The 12,968-nt window shown below is 36.2% G+C and overlaps 1 protein-coding gene across 1 annotated transcript; it reads left to right on the plus strand.

The window, feature by feature from the left end:
• Positions 1 to 734: 734 nt before the first annotated feature.
• LOC128552527 (uncharacterized) lies at positions 735 to 3,187 on the plus strand. Its single transcript, XM_053533573.1, has 2 exons — positions 735 to 1,150; positions 2,370 to 3,187. Exons 1-2 carry the CDS (start codon positions 881 to 883, stop codon positions 2,694 to 2,696), a joined length of 597 nt encoding a protein of 198 aa, XP_053389548.1. The 5' UTR covers positions 735 to 880; the 3' UTR covers positions 2,697 to 3,187.
• The last annotated feature ends 9,781 nt before the right edge of the window (positions 3,188 to 12,968 follow it).

Below are 12,968 nucleotides of genomic sequence, written 5' to 3' on the forward strand. Positions count from 1 at the left end.
TAGGATTCATTATTTGATAAGAAACTATAATCATCGACATGTTTTTTTTAAAAATCGTACACGTGCTGACACCTAAGTTGTCTCCCGTTGTTTATTAGAGTTACCTTTCGTCCGGCACAGTAATACATTTGCAGTGAATCGCCGAGAAGTCGTGGGAAAATTAAAAACCATGTAAACAAACTAAAATTAACCACCTTTTCAAAATGAATTTCAAGTGATCGACATTATGCATTTAACCCGCCTGACCTGTGTAGCATCTTAGATATCTGTTCTAAGGTATTCATTGTGTAGAATGTCATGTTATGTCCTTGCAATGCTAATTCCACTCTGATTTTTTTGTTTACATTTTTTGTCAATGAGAAATATGGCGTCCATCCCGAGATGAACTGACGTGCGTTAAATTTTTACATGTTTAAGCAAACCTGGTGTGTTAGAAAGAAAATCTCATCCCTTCAACATTATTTGGAACACTGTTATTGTAAAAAACCTGTTTTTTCCTTATACAAAAGCTTAATATTTTGTGTTGAATGTACTTTCACAAACACCTCTGTTTTCCTATTACATTCATAGTACCACATCCTTATCCACAAAATACTGAATATTACAGGTGTCCATCAGTATTATATCAGTTTAGGAATATGTTTTTTATTTTCCCACCATCGATTTCTTGAATATGCACCCCTTCCGCATTGCTGTATGAACTGTGAATGTAGCAATATGCGTCCCCTTAAAACCATACGGAATAGCTATCAACGGGTGTATTGACGGATTTTCAAGATATATATTGTGGTTAGAGGCCAACTATACAGCAAGTGATCCAAGAGTAGTAGGCGCTTACTTTGTGTCTGCTGTTGAAAACCTAGGAGGATGCCCAGAATACATGCGAGGAGATAGAGGCACTGAAAATGTTGTTGTGGCTCAGCTGCAGACTTTCTTTCACGAAACATTTAACCCTGCAAACACAACTGAACACTTTAGGTATGGTCGAAGCACAGCAAATCAGAGAATCGAAAACTGGTGGTGTTTCCTGAGGAGGCAATGCACAGAATTTTGGATATCCTTTTTTCAAATGCTCAAACGAGATGGATTATTCAACGGAAATCTACTAGAGCTGGAAATAATGCGGTTTGTCTTTATGGAAATCATCCAAGTAAGAACATTAAGTCTCATGAAATCTCATAACAATACATTATTTAAGTACATGTATAAGACAAATATGCTGATTGGATTGTACGTTTATAATTTTCTTTTATATGATAAAATGCTCTTCTTTCACAAGATATCAAATTTAGAATTGTAATATCAAATATCAGCGATTAAGGCAACTTTTGTAATACAACAAATCTTCCAGTAAGATTGATTTTTACGTTATGTTCCCTTTTTTCAATTAAATGTGGTTTTCTTGATCAAGCATTGGTTGCATTAAAACTAGAGCTGACAGTAAAGGTGATGGATGTAGAGACTATATGTATATAGTGTGTTAACAAAAACATATTGACAAAGTCCCATAACTGTGCAGAATTTTTTTCTGAAAGAACCTTGCATGTACCATGCACAACTTTGGTTAATACTGATCACTTGTTATTATTATTTATATAATGCTATTTGCGTTTAAAGAGTGGACAGGTTAAAACTAAAGGCCACATGTGTCTTCAGAATGGTATTTAATTCTTCGACGCCGCCAGGATTAGTCATTTGAAGATATCTGTCCATAAAGAGTATTAAGGATGTAACTGTTCTCTTTGGTTTATGAAACAAGTTATATCCACCCGGTCCCTACACTAGCTGCCATCAGTTTCGCTCAGCTGATCTCCCCAACAGTAGAGAGCTTTTGTACTGAAATTGCTTTCAAACTATCCATAAGTCATAAGTATTTTTCATAAATATGCCCCTTCTCCATTTTTCATCGCTTTCATATGTAAGCTATTATTTGATGGAATTAATTCAACATAGTCGATCATGGAAAGGTTTTGTATTTATTTATCTTTTTTTTTGTCGGAGAACAGTTTTTTTTTTTTGTTTATTTTTTTTGACGGATGACATAACGTTAATTTTACAGTTACATGTAGATAGAAACTCGCAAAAACTGCCTTGTGCACGTGAACATAAAGAAATGAAAAGTATTTATGTTTAAACTAAGCAAAAATAATGGAAAGACTCCTCTTTAATAGGTTGTTTATAAACCTCATGATTCCCGAAAATATATGTAAAGCACAAAGAGATTTTACACCTAACCAAAAAAGGCACGTGTCGTTTATATGTCATACTCACTCGGCTGTCTTTAACACTTGGAGCGCAGCACAGAAATTTTGAAATGTTTAACACATGCGCATACTTGTACAGTTTTGAAAATGTATTCTTTTTTACAGAACGATCTTGACGAGATTAAAATGCTGTGGAACTTGCACCCAATAAGGAGAACAAAGAATGATCAGTTGGCTTACGGGCGTCCTGTGATGATGTTTACATCACCTGAAGAGTATGGTGTATATGACTACATACGTCCGGTTCCTTGTCATTACCTACAAGAGTGCAAGGAAGAATGTACATTTAAGGATAACGTCTTTTGTGACGTAGATGTAAATGAAATGTGTATACTTCTGATGCAAGAACATGGATGGCAAAAAGCAAACGATGCAATTTCCGGTCGCGAACTGTACGAAAGGTTAAGAAGAAGGCTTCAAACTGTCGTGTGATAACAAGTTATTATCAGAGACAGTGTAGCCATTGATTTTGTGAAATGGCTTCGGTGCATAAGCACATGATACATGATTGTAACAAATACGTTTATTATTTTATATGGCAGATATGAAAATATGGTATTTAGGTCATACTAAAACATATTTCGGTTACTGTACAGTGTCGATGCTGCAGGCTTATTTAATAAAAAGAAATATGGATAAACGACACTTGGAGTAATTATCAACTAATGTTACCATTGTTTGATGTATCCATCATTTGAATATTATTTTAATAAATAGTACTGTTGTTTTGAAAAAAAAAAAACAGTCAAGTTTTCAATAAACAATTTGAGGCTTTGAATGCCATTTATAGTGTTTTAAGGGATAATGTTTATTGGCCATAATGTTTTCAAAAAAGAATATACTTTTACTAATTATGTAATTGCCATTGACCTGATAAACGTGAAGTAGACTAAGTTCCATATACAAGCACGTGAAAGGAATACTTGTAAGAAAAGGACAAATTTAATAGTCAAATTATACCGAATTGTTATCGATTGCCTGGTAGCATTTATTCTTGAATAAGTAGCAATGTATGTAGACATTCTCTACCTCCCTAGCCCGCCAATAAAAAACGGTGACCGTCACACTTGGTGTCATTTTTCTTGTACACTCTGTAATGTTGTTGTATATGCATGCAGGGGTGGATCCAGAAATGTTTCCAGGGAGTGTCCACTTGGCGGTAGGTGAGGGAAGCGGTGTTCCCCTCGTGCTGGTGGGGGCACGGGGGGGGGGGACTCATTCGGAAATTTTTTATTTCTGGGGGTAAAAAGAGAGCGAATTTTGACCATTTTAGAGTAAAAAGCAAGAATCTGAATCCCATCAAAAATGTAATCCTGACTTCGAATTATATTTAGAAATCCAATATAATTTAACAATTTTTCCCATTATAGGAAAACGAGCATAATCAAGGTATGGGTGAACAAGGATGAAAAATTAATTAATTACTGGCCTTAACTAAGTGTAAGCTCCCTGATAATGACTCGCAGACTTCTAAAGGGTTACTAAAATATATAATAAAATTTTGTAGTGCCATTATCGATGTGGATTTTTGGCGTTTGATCTCAAACGTCACCAGTTCTAACCACGAGGACGTCTCAACCTTTCATTTTTCATTGAATTTAATTAACGATACACAGCAAGTTATGCTTTTTTACAATAAAAATATATAAGTCCTTCCGTAGAATATAACACCAAAGACGTGTATTGATATGTTACTTATGAAATCGATTCTTATATTTCTACAGACGCAATATAATTGATATAATAAATAAACTACCCTAAAGGAGTCTTTAAAGAGAAAAGGACAGTTTGAGAAAATTCCACGATTTTCGAACGTGATCGCGAAAAAATTCGAGTGCCATGACTTCCTACTTGGATTTTTTTTTTAATCTTACTCGAATTTCGCGAGTAAGTGACTGCTAAATTCAACCCCTGGTCTGCTACTGTCCGGGTAGTTCTTTTATGTGTTTTGTTGGGTTTAAAGTCACATGGACACCATTAAAGGTCCTATAGCGACCATCTAGCTTTGTTGGAGGAATACCCCAGGTGCCCCTCCGTGCATTATTTCATCACGAGCGGTCATCTTGGTAGCCCCTACGACTTTCTGTAAGCCAACTTGATGGCTTCCTCACCATGCCATGAATTCCCAGTCCAATATCACCACTTTATATTTTCGCAGTAGCGGACTGCGGCAAGTCTATATCTGCATGTAGTTCTCGTGTGGCTATCAGTGTGTAACATTATCGTATTCGCATTAACCGTTAATTATAAGCTATAGTATTTATTTTTATCCATCGTTATTAGAAATGTTAAAGACCAACCAGGACCTAGTTGTATACTTTGTCTCCAACTTGAACTTGGGGCAAATAATTCTGGTAATACTGGTATAATACAGCTATTCTACAGAATGACAGGTGGACAATCTATGCCCTGGTTTCACAACTTCAGCCTGCAAACTGATTCAGTCATTCTCTTCTCAGTATAGTTTTATAAACATAGAATAATAACTATCTTACACTGTAGAAACAAAGTGTGGTCTAAACTCACCTTAATACAAGAAGTACCGTGCATACTACTACAATAATTGAATAATATATTTAGACATTAAATACATTGTCTTATCCTTATATCTGTTACTGTCAAATTGTTATCTCACATTTCTCCATACAAAAATGTATAATTACCATCATGGAAATACAAAAGGTTACAGTTATTTTGTGGTGTGTCTTTAACGTAACTTGACAATAGCCACTACTGACCTTGACATTTTATAGGGAAAAATACAAGTATATATAACTTTCAAAATGCACTAAGTACTGTGAAATCATTAATATTCGTGGGGGACTAATTTTCGTGGATTTCGTGGTTGAGTCAATCCACGAAATTTAATACCAACGAACAAGTAAAATTCCCATTCATTTTATGTTAAAACGTTGAAATCCACGAATTTATATCCCCACGAAATTGCTGTTTTGACCAAAACCATGAAATTTCATACCCACGAAATTAAATGATTTTACAGTATTTAGAATTGAGGCTCAAACAAGAGCTGGCACTATTAGCGACAAAAGCCCCCGAAGTGTGCACAAGAATGCTACAGTTGTCTGCGCAAAATATGCCAGAAAAGTTTAGGTATGAATCATTTTGCGACCAGATAAAAAAAGTTTTCCGAAGGTAACCTTGACCTTGGAGCTAGGGTCTGGGTCTTGAGCATGACACACCAACTCATCATAGGGAAGAATTGTGACAAGTAATTTTTAATGAATCACGGGTGGTAAACGCGCAATCCAATTCCAGCTGGGAATGCGCTTAACCTTTAGCCTGCTAAATTCCTAAAATGAACTGGTCCATCATTCAGTTTGGGCAGTACCTTTTAGTATTTGAAGGGGTGTTCACTGAAAATTTACCAACTGAATAGCGAACAGTGCAGACCATGATTAGCCTGCACGGATGTGCAGGCTAATCTTGGTCTGCACTGGTCGCAAAGGCAGAATAACTCGCCGCCAGCAGGCTAAAGGTTAAAATGGGTTGCGCGACGTCCGGTGCTGGTGTTGCGCGTAAAAAAAAATCGAAATTGAAGCATGTGAAGTTATGATTTTGCTTAATATGAGACAAGTAAATTTTTTCTCGAAAAAAAGTAAAATGCTATTCGACACAAATATGATGATACATCATATATGTAGATATATACTTAATAACTTAATAATAACATAATATATCAACAGAGCCTGAAAAGTAGATCCCTCAGAAGCACCGAGGACAAGGCAAATAGTGAATATTGCAGACTCGATTTGATTGAGTCCGCATAAGCTCTAGTTGGATTAATTTGTACACCAGTCAGCAGTGTACATGTATTTATATACTTATTAAGAAAGCACATAAAAATGGACGAATGCTTACTAATAATCTAATAATCCTTTGTACAAGAGTTGATGGTTAAACAGGTTTGGTCCTATATTCTCTTTGCCGGTCGAACATGCCATTTTTTCATAACACTGGTAAAAATATGAAATTCATTATTTGAGAAAAAGCAGTATAAAGTACTTATTATTTAGCATAAAGTACCGGACACATATTTTTATGAATTTGGCATTGAGTGCTTATCATGACGCGCCGCCTTTCCAGATGAACATCCGTTTTCTTGGGGTATATTCGTTTTTTGGAAGATTATTTATAGTGGAGACCAGTAACTAATATGGGAGACTCATCCAGAAGATGGGAAGTGATTTTATTTGGAGGATAATGAAAGATGCAGAAGACGCTCCAATTCAAGAAGCTTCCATGTTTATTAAACATGCCAGTTGTAAAACACTCACACAAGGGACTCTTTTTCCAGTGTTTGTAATTTTAGTACGAGGATTGGATGCTCGAACTCGCACTCCTTGATTTCGTAGTCCAAAAGTGTTATCACTGGACCATTAGATCTACGCCTGATCTTGTCTTTGGAATTTATATATCTGTAATTTACAGCATTTTATTAGCTCTCTATTAACTAGGTAGGGTTTAATGTGTTCAGATAAATAACTCATTCATTCATACGTGTGAATTCCCCTTTGCTTATTGCTCTGTCATTTGTTTATTCATGATCATGATATGCATCGGAATTTGGGGACTTTTTGCTCGTGCACAAATGAACAACAGCGCCACAAAGCGGGGCAATATACGCCCGAAGGGTTGCATCAGAGGATGGAAGCAAAATTTAAAGAACTGGACTGTAGCAGCCCAAACGACTGCAACAACAAAGGGAAGAACTTCCCAAAAAATCCGAGTCCACAATCCACAAAAAATCCTTACCAGGTACAGGTATGTAAAAATACACCTAAAAATTGGAGGTACCATCCATGTTGTACCACAGAAAAGTGGTATCGGTTTTTCCCAACGGCCAATAATAAAAAAAGTTTCAAAATAAGCTATTTATAGTAACATAGAAGGAAAGTTAATCAAAAAAATATTGTAAACGGATAAAAAAAAGGATCTGCCAAATAAAAACAATAGCACTGCAATGCAGAGCAATATACACAAAGCAAAGTCATATACGGCATTTGACCCTTAAGTTTGACCTTGACCTTGAAGCGAGTCATCCAAAACATGCGCTCTGCATGTCGTCTTAGTGTGGTGAACATTTCTGCCAAGTTTGTTTGAAATCCTTCCAGCAGCTCAAGAGTTACAGAGCGGACACGAAACAAACTGACATGGCTTTTGACCCCTAAGTGTGACCTTGACCCTGAAGCGAGTCTTCCGGAACATGCGCTCAGCATGTCGTCTCGGTATGGTGAACATTTTTGTCAAGCTTCTTTGAAATGCTTCAAGGGGTTCCAAAGTTGCAGAGCGGACACGAAATTGCTAACGGACGGACGGACAGACGGACACCGGGGGTATAACATAATACGTCCCTTCGGGCGTATAAAAAGTGCTGTTGGGTTAATTCACATAAAAGCCAACCAAATTGCGAAGGGTTTTGTGAATAAACAGAACACACGATAAACTCAGTATTGTAATTTATTAACGGAAACAGCAGCGAAATAGAAATGTTTTTATATTCTGTTGGACATGATGTTTCATCCATTACACCATAGAGCTGTTAAAATAGTATTTGGTTCGTTTTAGTATAAGTTTAAACAAGAATTCTACTAGTTACAACGACCAGATTTCACAACACACGTTCATTATACAATCCCAAAATAAAATCACATAATGATCATGAAATATACACGTGGCATAATATAGGCAGTTACTTCTAAATGTTACTTTCACCTTTAAGGAGGAAAATCGTCTTAGACATGACTTATTTTACTTCTAAATTTTACCTTTACCTTTACGGTAGAATATATGGGAGTTGTACGAGACACTTGGTCTTGTTATGATGAAAGATTGAACAAAGTTATTTGTATATTCCTCTATGTTTATAAAGTTGTATATAGAACACAAATGAAAGACATATGGCATCTGTGACCTTTAAGTGTATTTTGATCTTTGTACTAGGGGTCTAGGTCTTGTATGCAACACATTGTCTAGTTTTGTTGAATGCTTGTGCCAAGGAACTGCAAAAGCAATACATACGTACATACAAAAGTTATGCCCGGACACGAAAACTAATGTTAAATCTTTGACAACGACCTTTAAGTCCTGCACTTGAAACACCGTCTCATTATTATGGTGAATATTTGTAATACAAGTGCACACAAGTTGAAGACTGGACAAGAAAAAATCAGTATTTTTTTTTCTCCAGGTGTGACCTTCACATTTCAGTTAAACGCCTAGATGTTATACGCGTCACATCAAATACTTTATTTATTTATTTATTTATTTGGGTTTTACGGCGCACCAACACAGTATAGGTTATATGGCGCCAAACAGGACTAAAAATTTTGGTTCCACGTCTCATTTACATCGAAATAAAAACATGAGGTATGGAGTCAAAATTTTCATACCTGCTGGAATCACAGAGTTACTGCAAAACCGAGTGTTAAGACCCTATTAGTTGCCTCTTACGATCATGCAAAGGTAAGACAGTGGTTCCAATTCTTCTCATACACAGATCGTCCCAGAACCACATGGGGCCACATCAAATAGTATGCCAAGTTAAACAAATATAAATTTATCTACAACAAAAATTCATACCTAGAAACATATCAGACCTCAAACAGTGACCTTGATCATTGAACTAAGGGTCTTATCACTTGCATGCAACACATGGTCTAGTTACGGTGAATGCTTTTTGCCAAGGTACTTGAATATCAACGGTATACACGGATAATAAAAATGATGTAAAATCTTTGATCACAAAGTGTCACCTTGACCTTTAAGGCGGATATACGGGTTTCGAGTGGGACACACCGCCTTGCTGCGGTAAATGTTTGTGGCTAATTATTTGAATATCCATGAATGTTTACAAAGATACAGAGGAGATAGGAAAGATGAACTTAGATATCTGACCTGTAGGTATAGCCTTGACCTTTATGGTATGTGTGTGGGTTTTTCTGACTGCGACACGTTGACTTTTTACGGCAAATGTTTGTGCCAATGTATTTGAATATCCATGCGTGCATAAAGAATCAATAAGCAGACAAGAAAGGTGACACTAAATATTTTACCTGTAATTGTAATCTTGACATTTAAGGTATGGTTCTGGATTTTGCACATGACACATTATTTCGCTTTTGTGGTCATTTGTGCAAAGTTAATTCAAAACCCTACCTTTCAAAACAAAGCTATTGACCGTATACACAAACATGTGACGGACGGACACGGTTTACATTATATGCTACCCCCTTATTTCTAAAGTTTATCAAATATGGTAGCACCATTCCTCTGAGACTAATAATATGTCGTAGTGACGTCAAAAAGGCAGTTGTAATGATAATTAATCGGAATTTTACGTTGGAGTTAAACGTACTGACTTGTAAGTAGTTAAGAATAAAAATGAAATATTTATTCACAGATTTCAGTCTTCTTGTTTTGTAGTTGATACAAAGAAGTGTCAAAACATGTGCCTTCATGTTATGAATGAAAAAATATATAAAGTTTTTTTAACATTAACCTTTAAACAGTTAAAACAGTTACTTAAACAGTTCAAAACAATACTAATTCAAAATGCTAATCAACATGAAAAATTATTCATGTTACCTAATATAACATCCTAGAGCTTCCAGAATCAAAATGCGAGAATAAATGACTTGAGTAAAAGTATAACACCTCAAGCTAGTAATATTTATAACATTTTGCCAACAAATAAAAGCAGTTCAATTCAGCCGGATAATGATAGAAACTATTATGTCACCGTTGTACTTTTTAAAAAGTGAATGACCCAAACGTTTTCACTGAAACGTTGTTGGATTCATATAGAAACTCTGTGCCTTCTCTCTCGAGTCTTACGCCCAATTTAATTGTAATTAAAGGAAAAACGTCTTGGTTCATAAAGAACATGTACTTTCATGTTGAAAAGTAAAATATATTTAAAAAAATTAAACATAAGAATTTGTAACAAGTGATGACTTCAAAACAATATACAAGAGGACCATGAAGGCCCTCTATCGCTCACCTGACCTATTGACCTAAAGATCATCAAGATTAACATTCTGACCAAGTTTCATTAAGATATGGACATAAATGTGGCCTCTAAATTGTTAACTAGCTTTTCCTTCGATTTGACCCGGTGATCTATTTTTTTAACCCACATGACCCAGATCCGAACTTTACCTAAAGATCATCAAGATTAACATTCTAACTTAGTTTCATGAAGATACAGTCATAAATGTGGCCACTAGAGTGTTAACAAGCTTTTCCTTTGATTTGACCTAGTTACCTAGTATCTGACCCCACCTGACCCAGATTTGAATATGACCTATAGATCACCAAGATTAAGTGGTCTCTACAGTGTTAACTAGCTTTTCCTTTGATTTGACCTGGTGACCTAGTTTTTGATCCTACATGACCCAGATTCAAACTGGACCTTGAGATCATCAAGATTAATATTCTGACCAAGTTTCATGAGGATAATTCATAAATATGGCCTCTACAGTGTTAAGAAGCTTTTCCTTTTATTTGACCTGGTGACTTAGTTCTTGACCCCAGATGACCCAATATCAAACTCGTCCAAGATTTTATTGAGGGCAAGATTCTGACCAAGTTTAATTATGATTGGGCTAAAATTGTGACCTTTAGAGTGTTAACAAGCTTTACCTTTGATTTCACCTGGTGACCTAGATTTTGACCCCAGATTACCCAATATCGAATTCGTCCAAGATTTTTTGTGGGAAACATTCTGACCAAGTGTCATTACAATTGGACCGAAATTGTGATCTCTAGAGTGTTAACAGTCAAATTGTTGACGACAACGGACGACTGACGACGTCGGACACAGGGCGATGACAAAAGCTCACCTTGAGCATTTCCTGCTCAGGTGAGCTTAAAAGTGCATGTAAAAAAATCATCAATTTCACTCAATACTGTAGCATGCATGCTTTTCATAGCATAAAATGCCACTATAGTGAAACTATTTTCACAAAGCATTATACCCCAGTGACACATACGGCACGGATAGCTGCCTCTAGCCATGGATAGAAACGTAATAATCCGTATCGATCAGTACCTGAGCAGTACGGATTGGTACGAATTGATACGGATTAATACTTTAAGGTACGGCTCCGGTACGGATCGATACGGATTACTACGTTTCTATCTACGGCAAAACGTAGCTATCCGCGCCGTATACGTGATTGGGGTTTAACATATAGCTCATTATATTTTTATTATTATGCTGACAAACGAAAGCTGGGTAACTACCTTGATACCATGTGAACATAAACAACATTTCTCACAGACTAAAATAGGCATAGGAATTTATGTGGCTTCACTCTGATGACCAGTATTCACCTCTTTTCAGTAGAAAAAATCGCTTTCTGATAAAAGAGCTCTTCGAACACAAAATGCCCCCCTTTATGCATTCCGTAATTGCACAAAGAACAGAAATTATATGCTAATTTAAAACAAAACAAAAGTTTTACTGTTCCGTTTCAATGTGACCTTGACCTTTGACCTATTGACCTCAAAATCATCTGATGGTCATGATCAACCTCCCTATTAAGTTTCGTGATCCTAGGCCCTTGGAAGCGTTCTTAAGTTATTGTCCCGAAAGGGTTTAACTGTTCTAGGTCAATATGTCGTTGACCTTTGGCCTACTGACCTCGAAATCTATAGGGGTTATCTACTGGTCATGACTAACCTCCCTATTAAGCTTCATGATTCTAGGTCTAAGCGTTCTCAAGTAATTGTCTGGAAACAGTTTAAATATTCCAGGTAAATGTAACCTTGACCTTTGACCTACCGACCTCAAAATCAATAAGGGTCATCTGCTGGTCATGCTTTAGCATTTTTCATGACCCTTTGCCAAAGCGTTCTCAAGTTACCGTCAAGAAACCGTTTAACTGTTCCTGGCAAATGTGACATTGAATTTTGACCTTATGAACTCAACATCAATAGGTCATCTGCTGTGCATGACCAATCTCCCTATCAACTTTCATGATCCTAGGCCTAAGCGTTCTTGAGTTTCATCAGGAAACCGTTTTACTAATTAGGGTCAATGTAACTTTGAACTTTGACATACAGATCTCAAAGTCAATAGGGGTCATCTGCTGATAATGACCAACCTACCTATAAACTTCAATGATCCTGGGCCTAAGCGTTCTTGAGTTATCATCCGGAAACGGATTGGTCTACATACCGACCGACCGACCGACATCTGCAAAACAATATACCCTTCCTTCTTCTAAGGGGGACATACAAATCATCGCAAGCTTTTTTAATGGAATGTCATTTGGCTTCTCTTTAAATAATGACATTTCAACAAAAACTGGGTTTGTGAAAATACAAACGCTTGACAAACATGTCAAAACAAACATACTTTCATTATAGAAATGTAAGAGTTATTCGTAAGTTTTCCATCATCAATATTTACCCGCAATGGATGAAATCTTTAAAACAGTTCAAAGCAAAACAGAATGCATGTCAAAATGTGACCTTCAAAGAATATTACTCAATATTGAAGCATTCATTGTAATGACAATAAACACAAATTCAGCTAATTTACTAAAATCAATTTCAAATTTCAGCAAGCATGAAACATACATGCTGTTGTGTCATGGTTCTACTAGCACTTAAATGATGTCCATTACCCACACGTTTTGACTCAAGACACTGTCAAACTCAGACCGAAACTCCATGTAA

Source organism: Mercenaria mercenaria, unplaced genomic scaffold (assembly GCF_021730395.1).
Source record: "Mercenaria mercenaria strain notata unplaced genomic scaffold, MADL_Memer_1 contig_2876, whole genome shotgun sequence".
NCBI classification, from domain to species: Eukaryota; Metazoa; Mollusca; class Bivalvia; order Venerida; family Veneridae; genus Mercenaria; species Mercenaria mercenaria.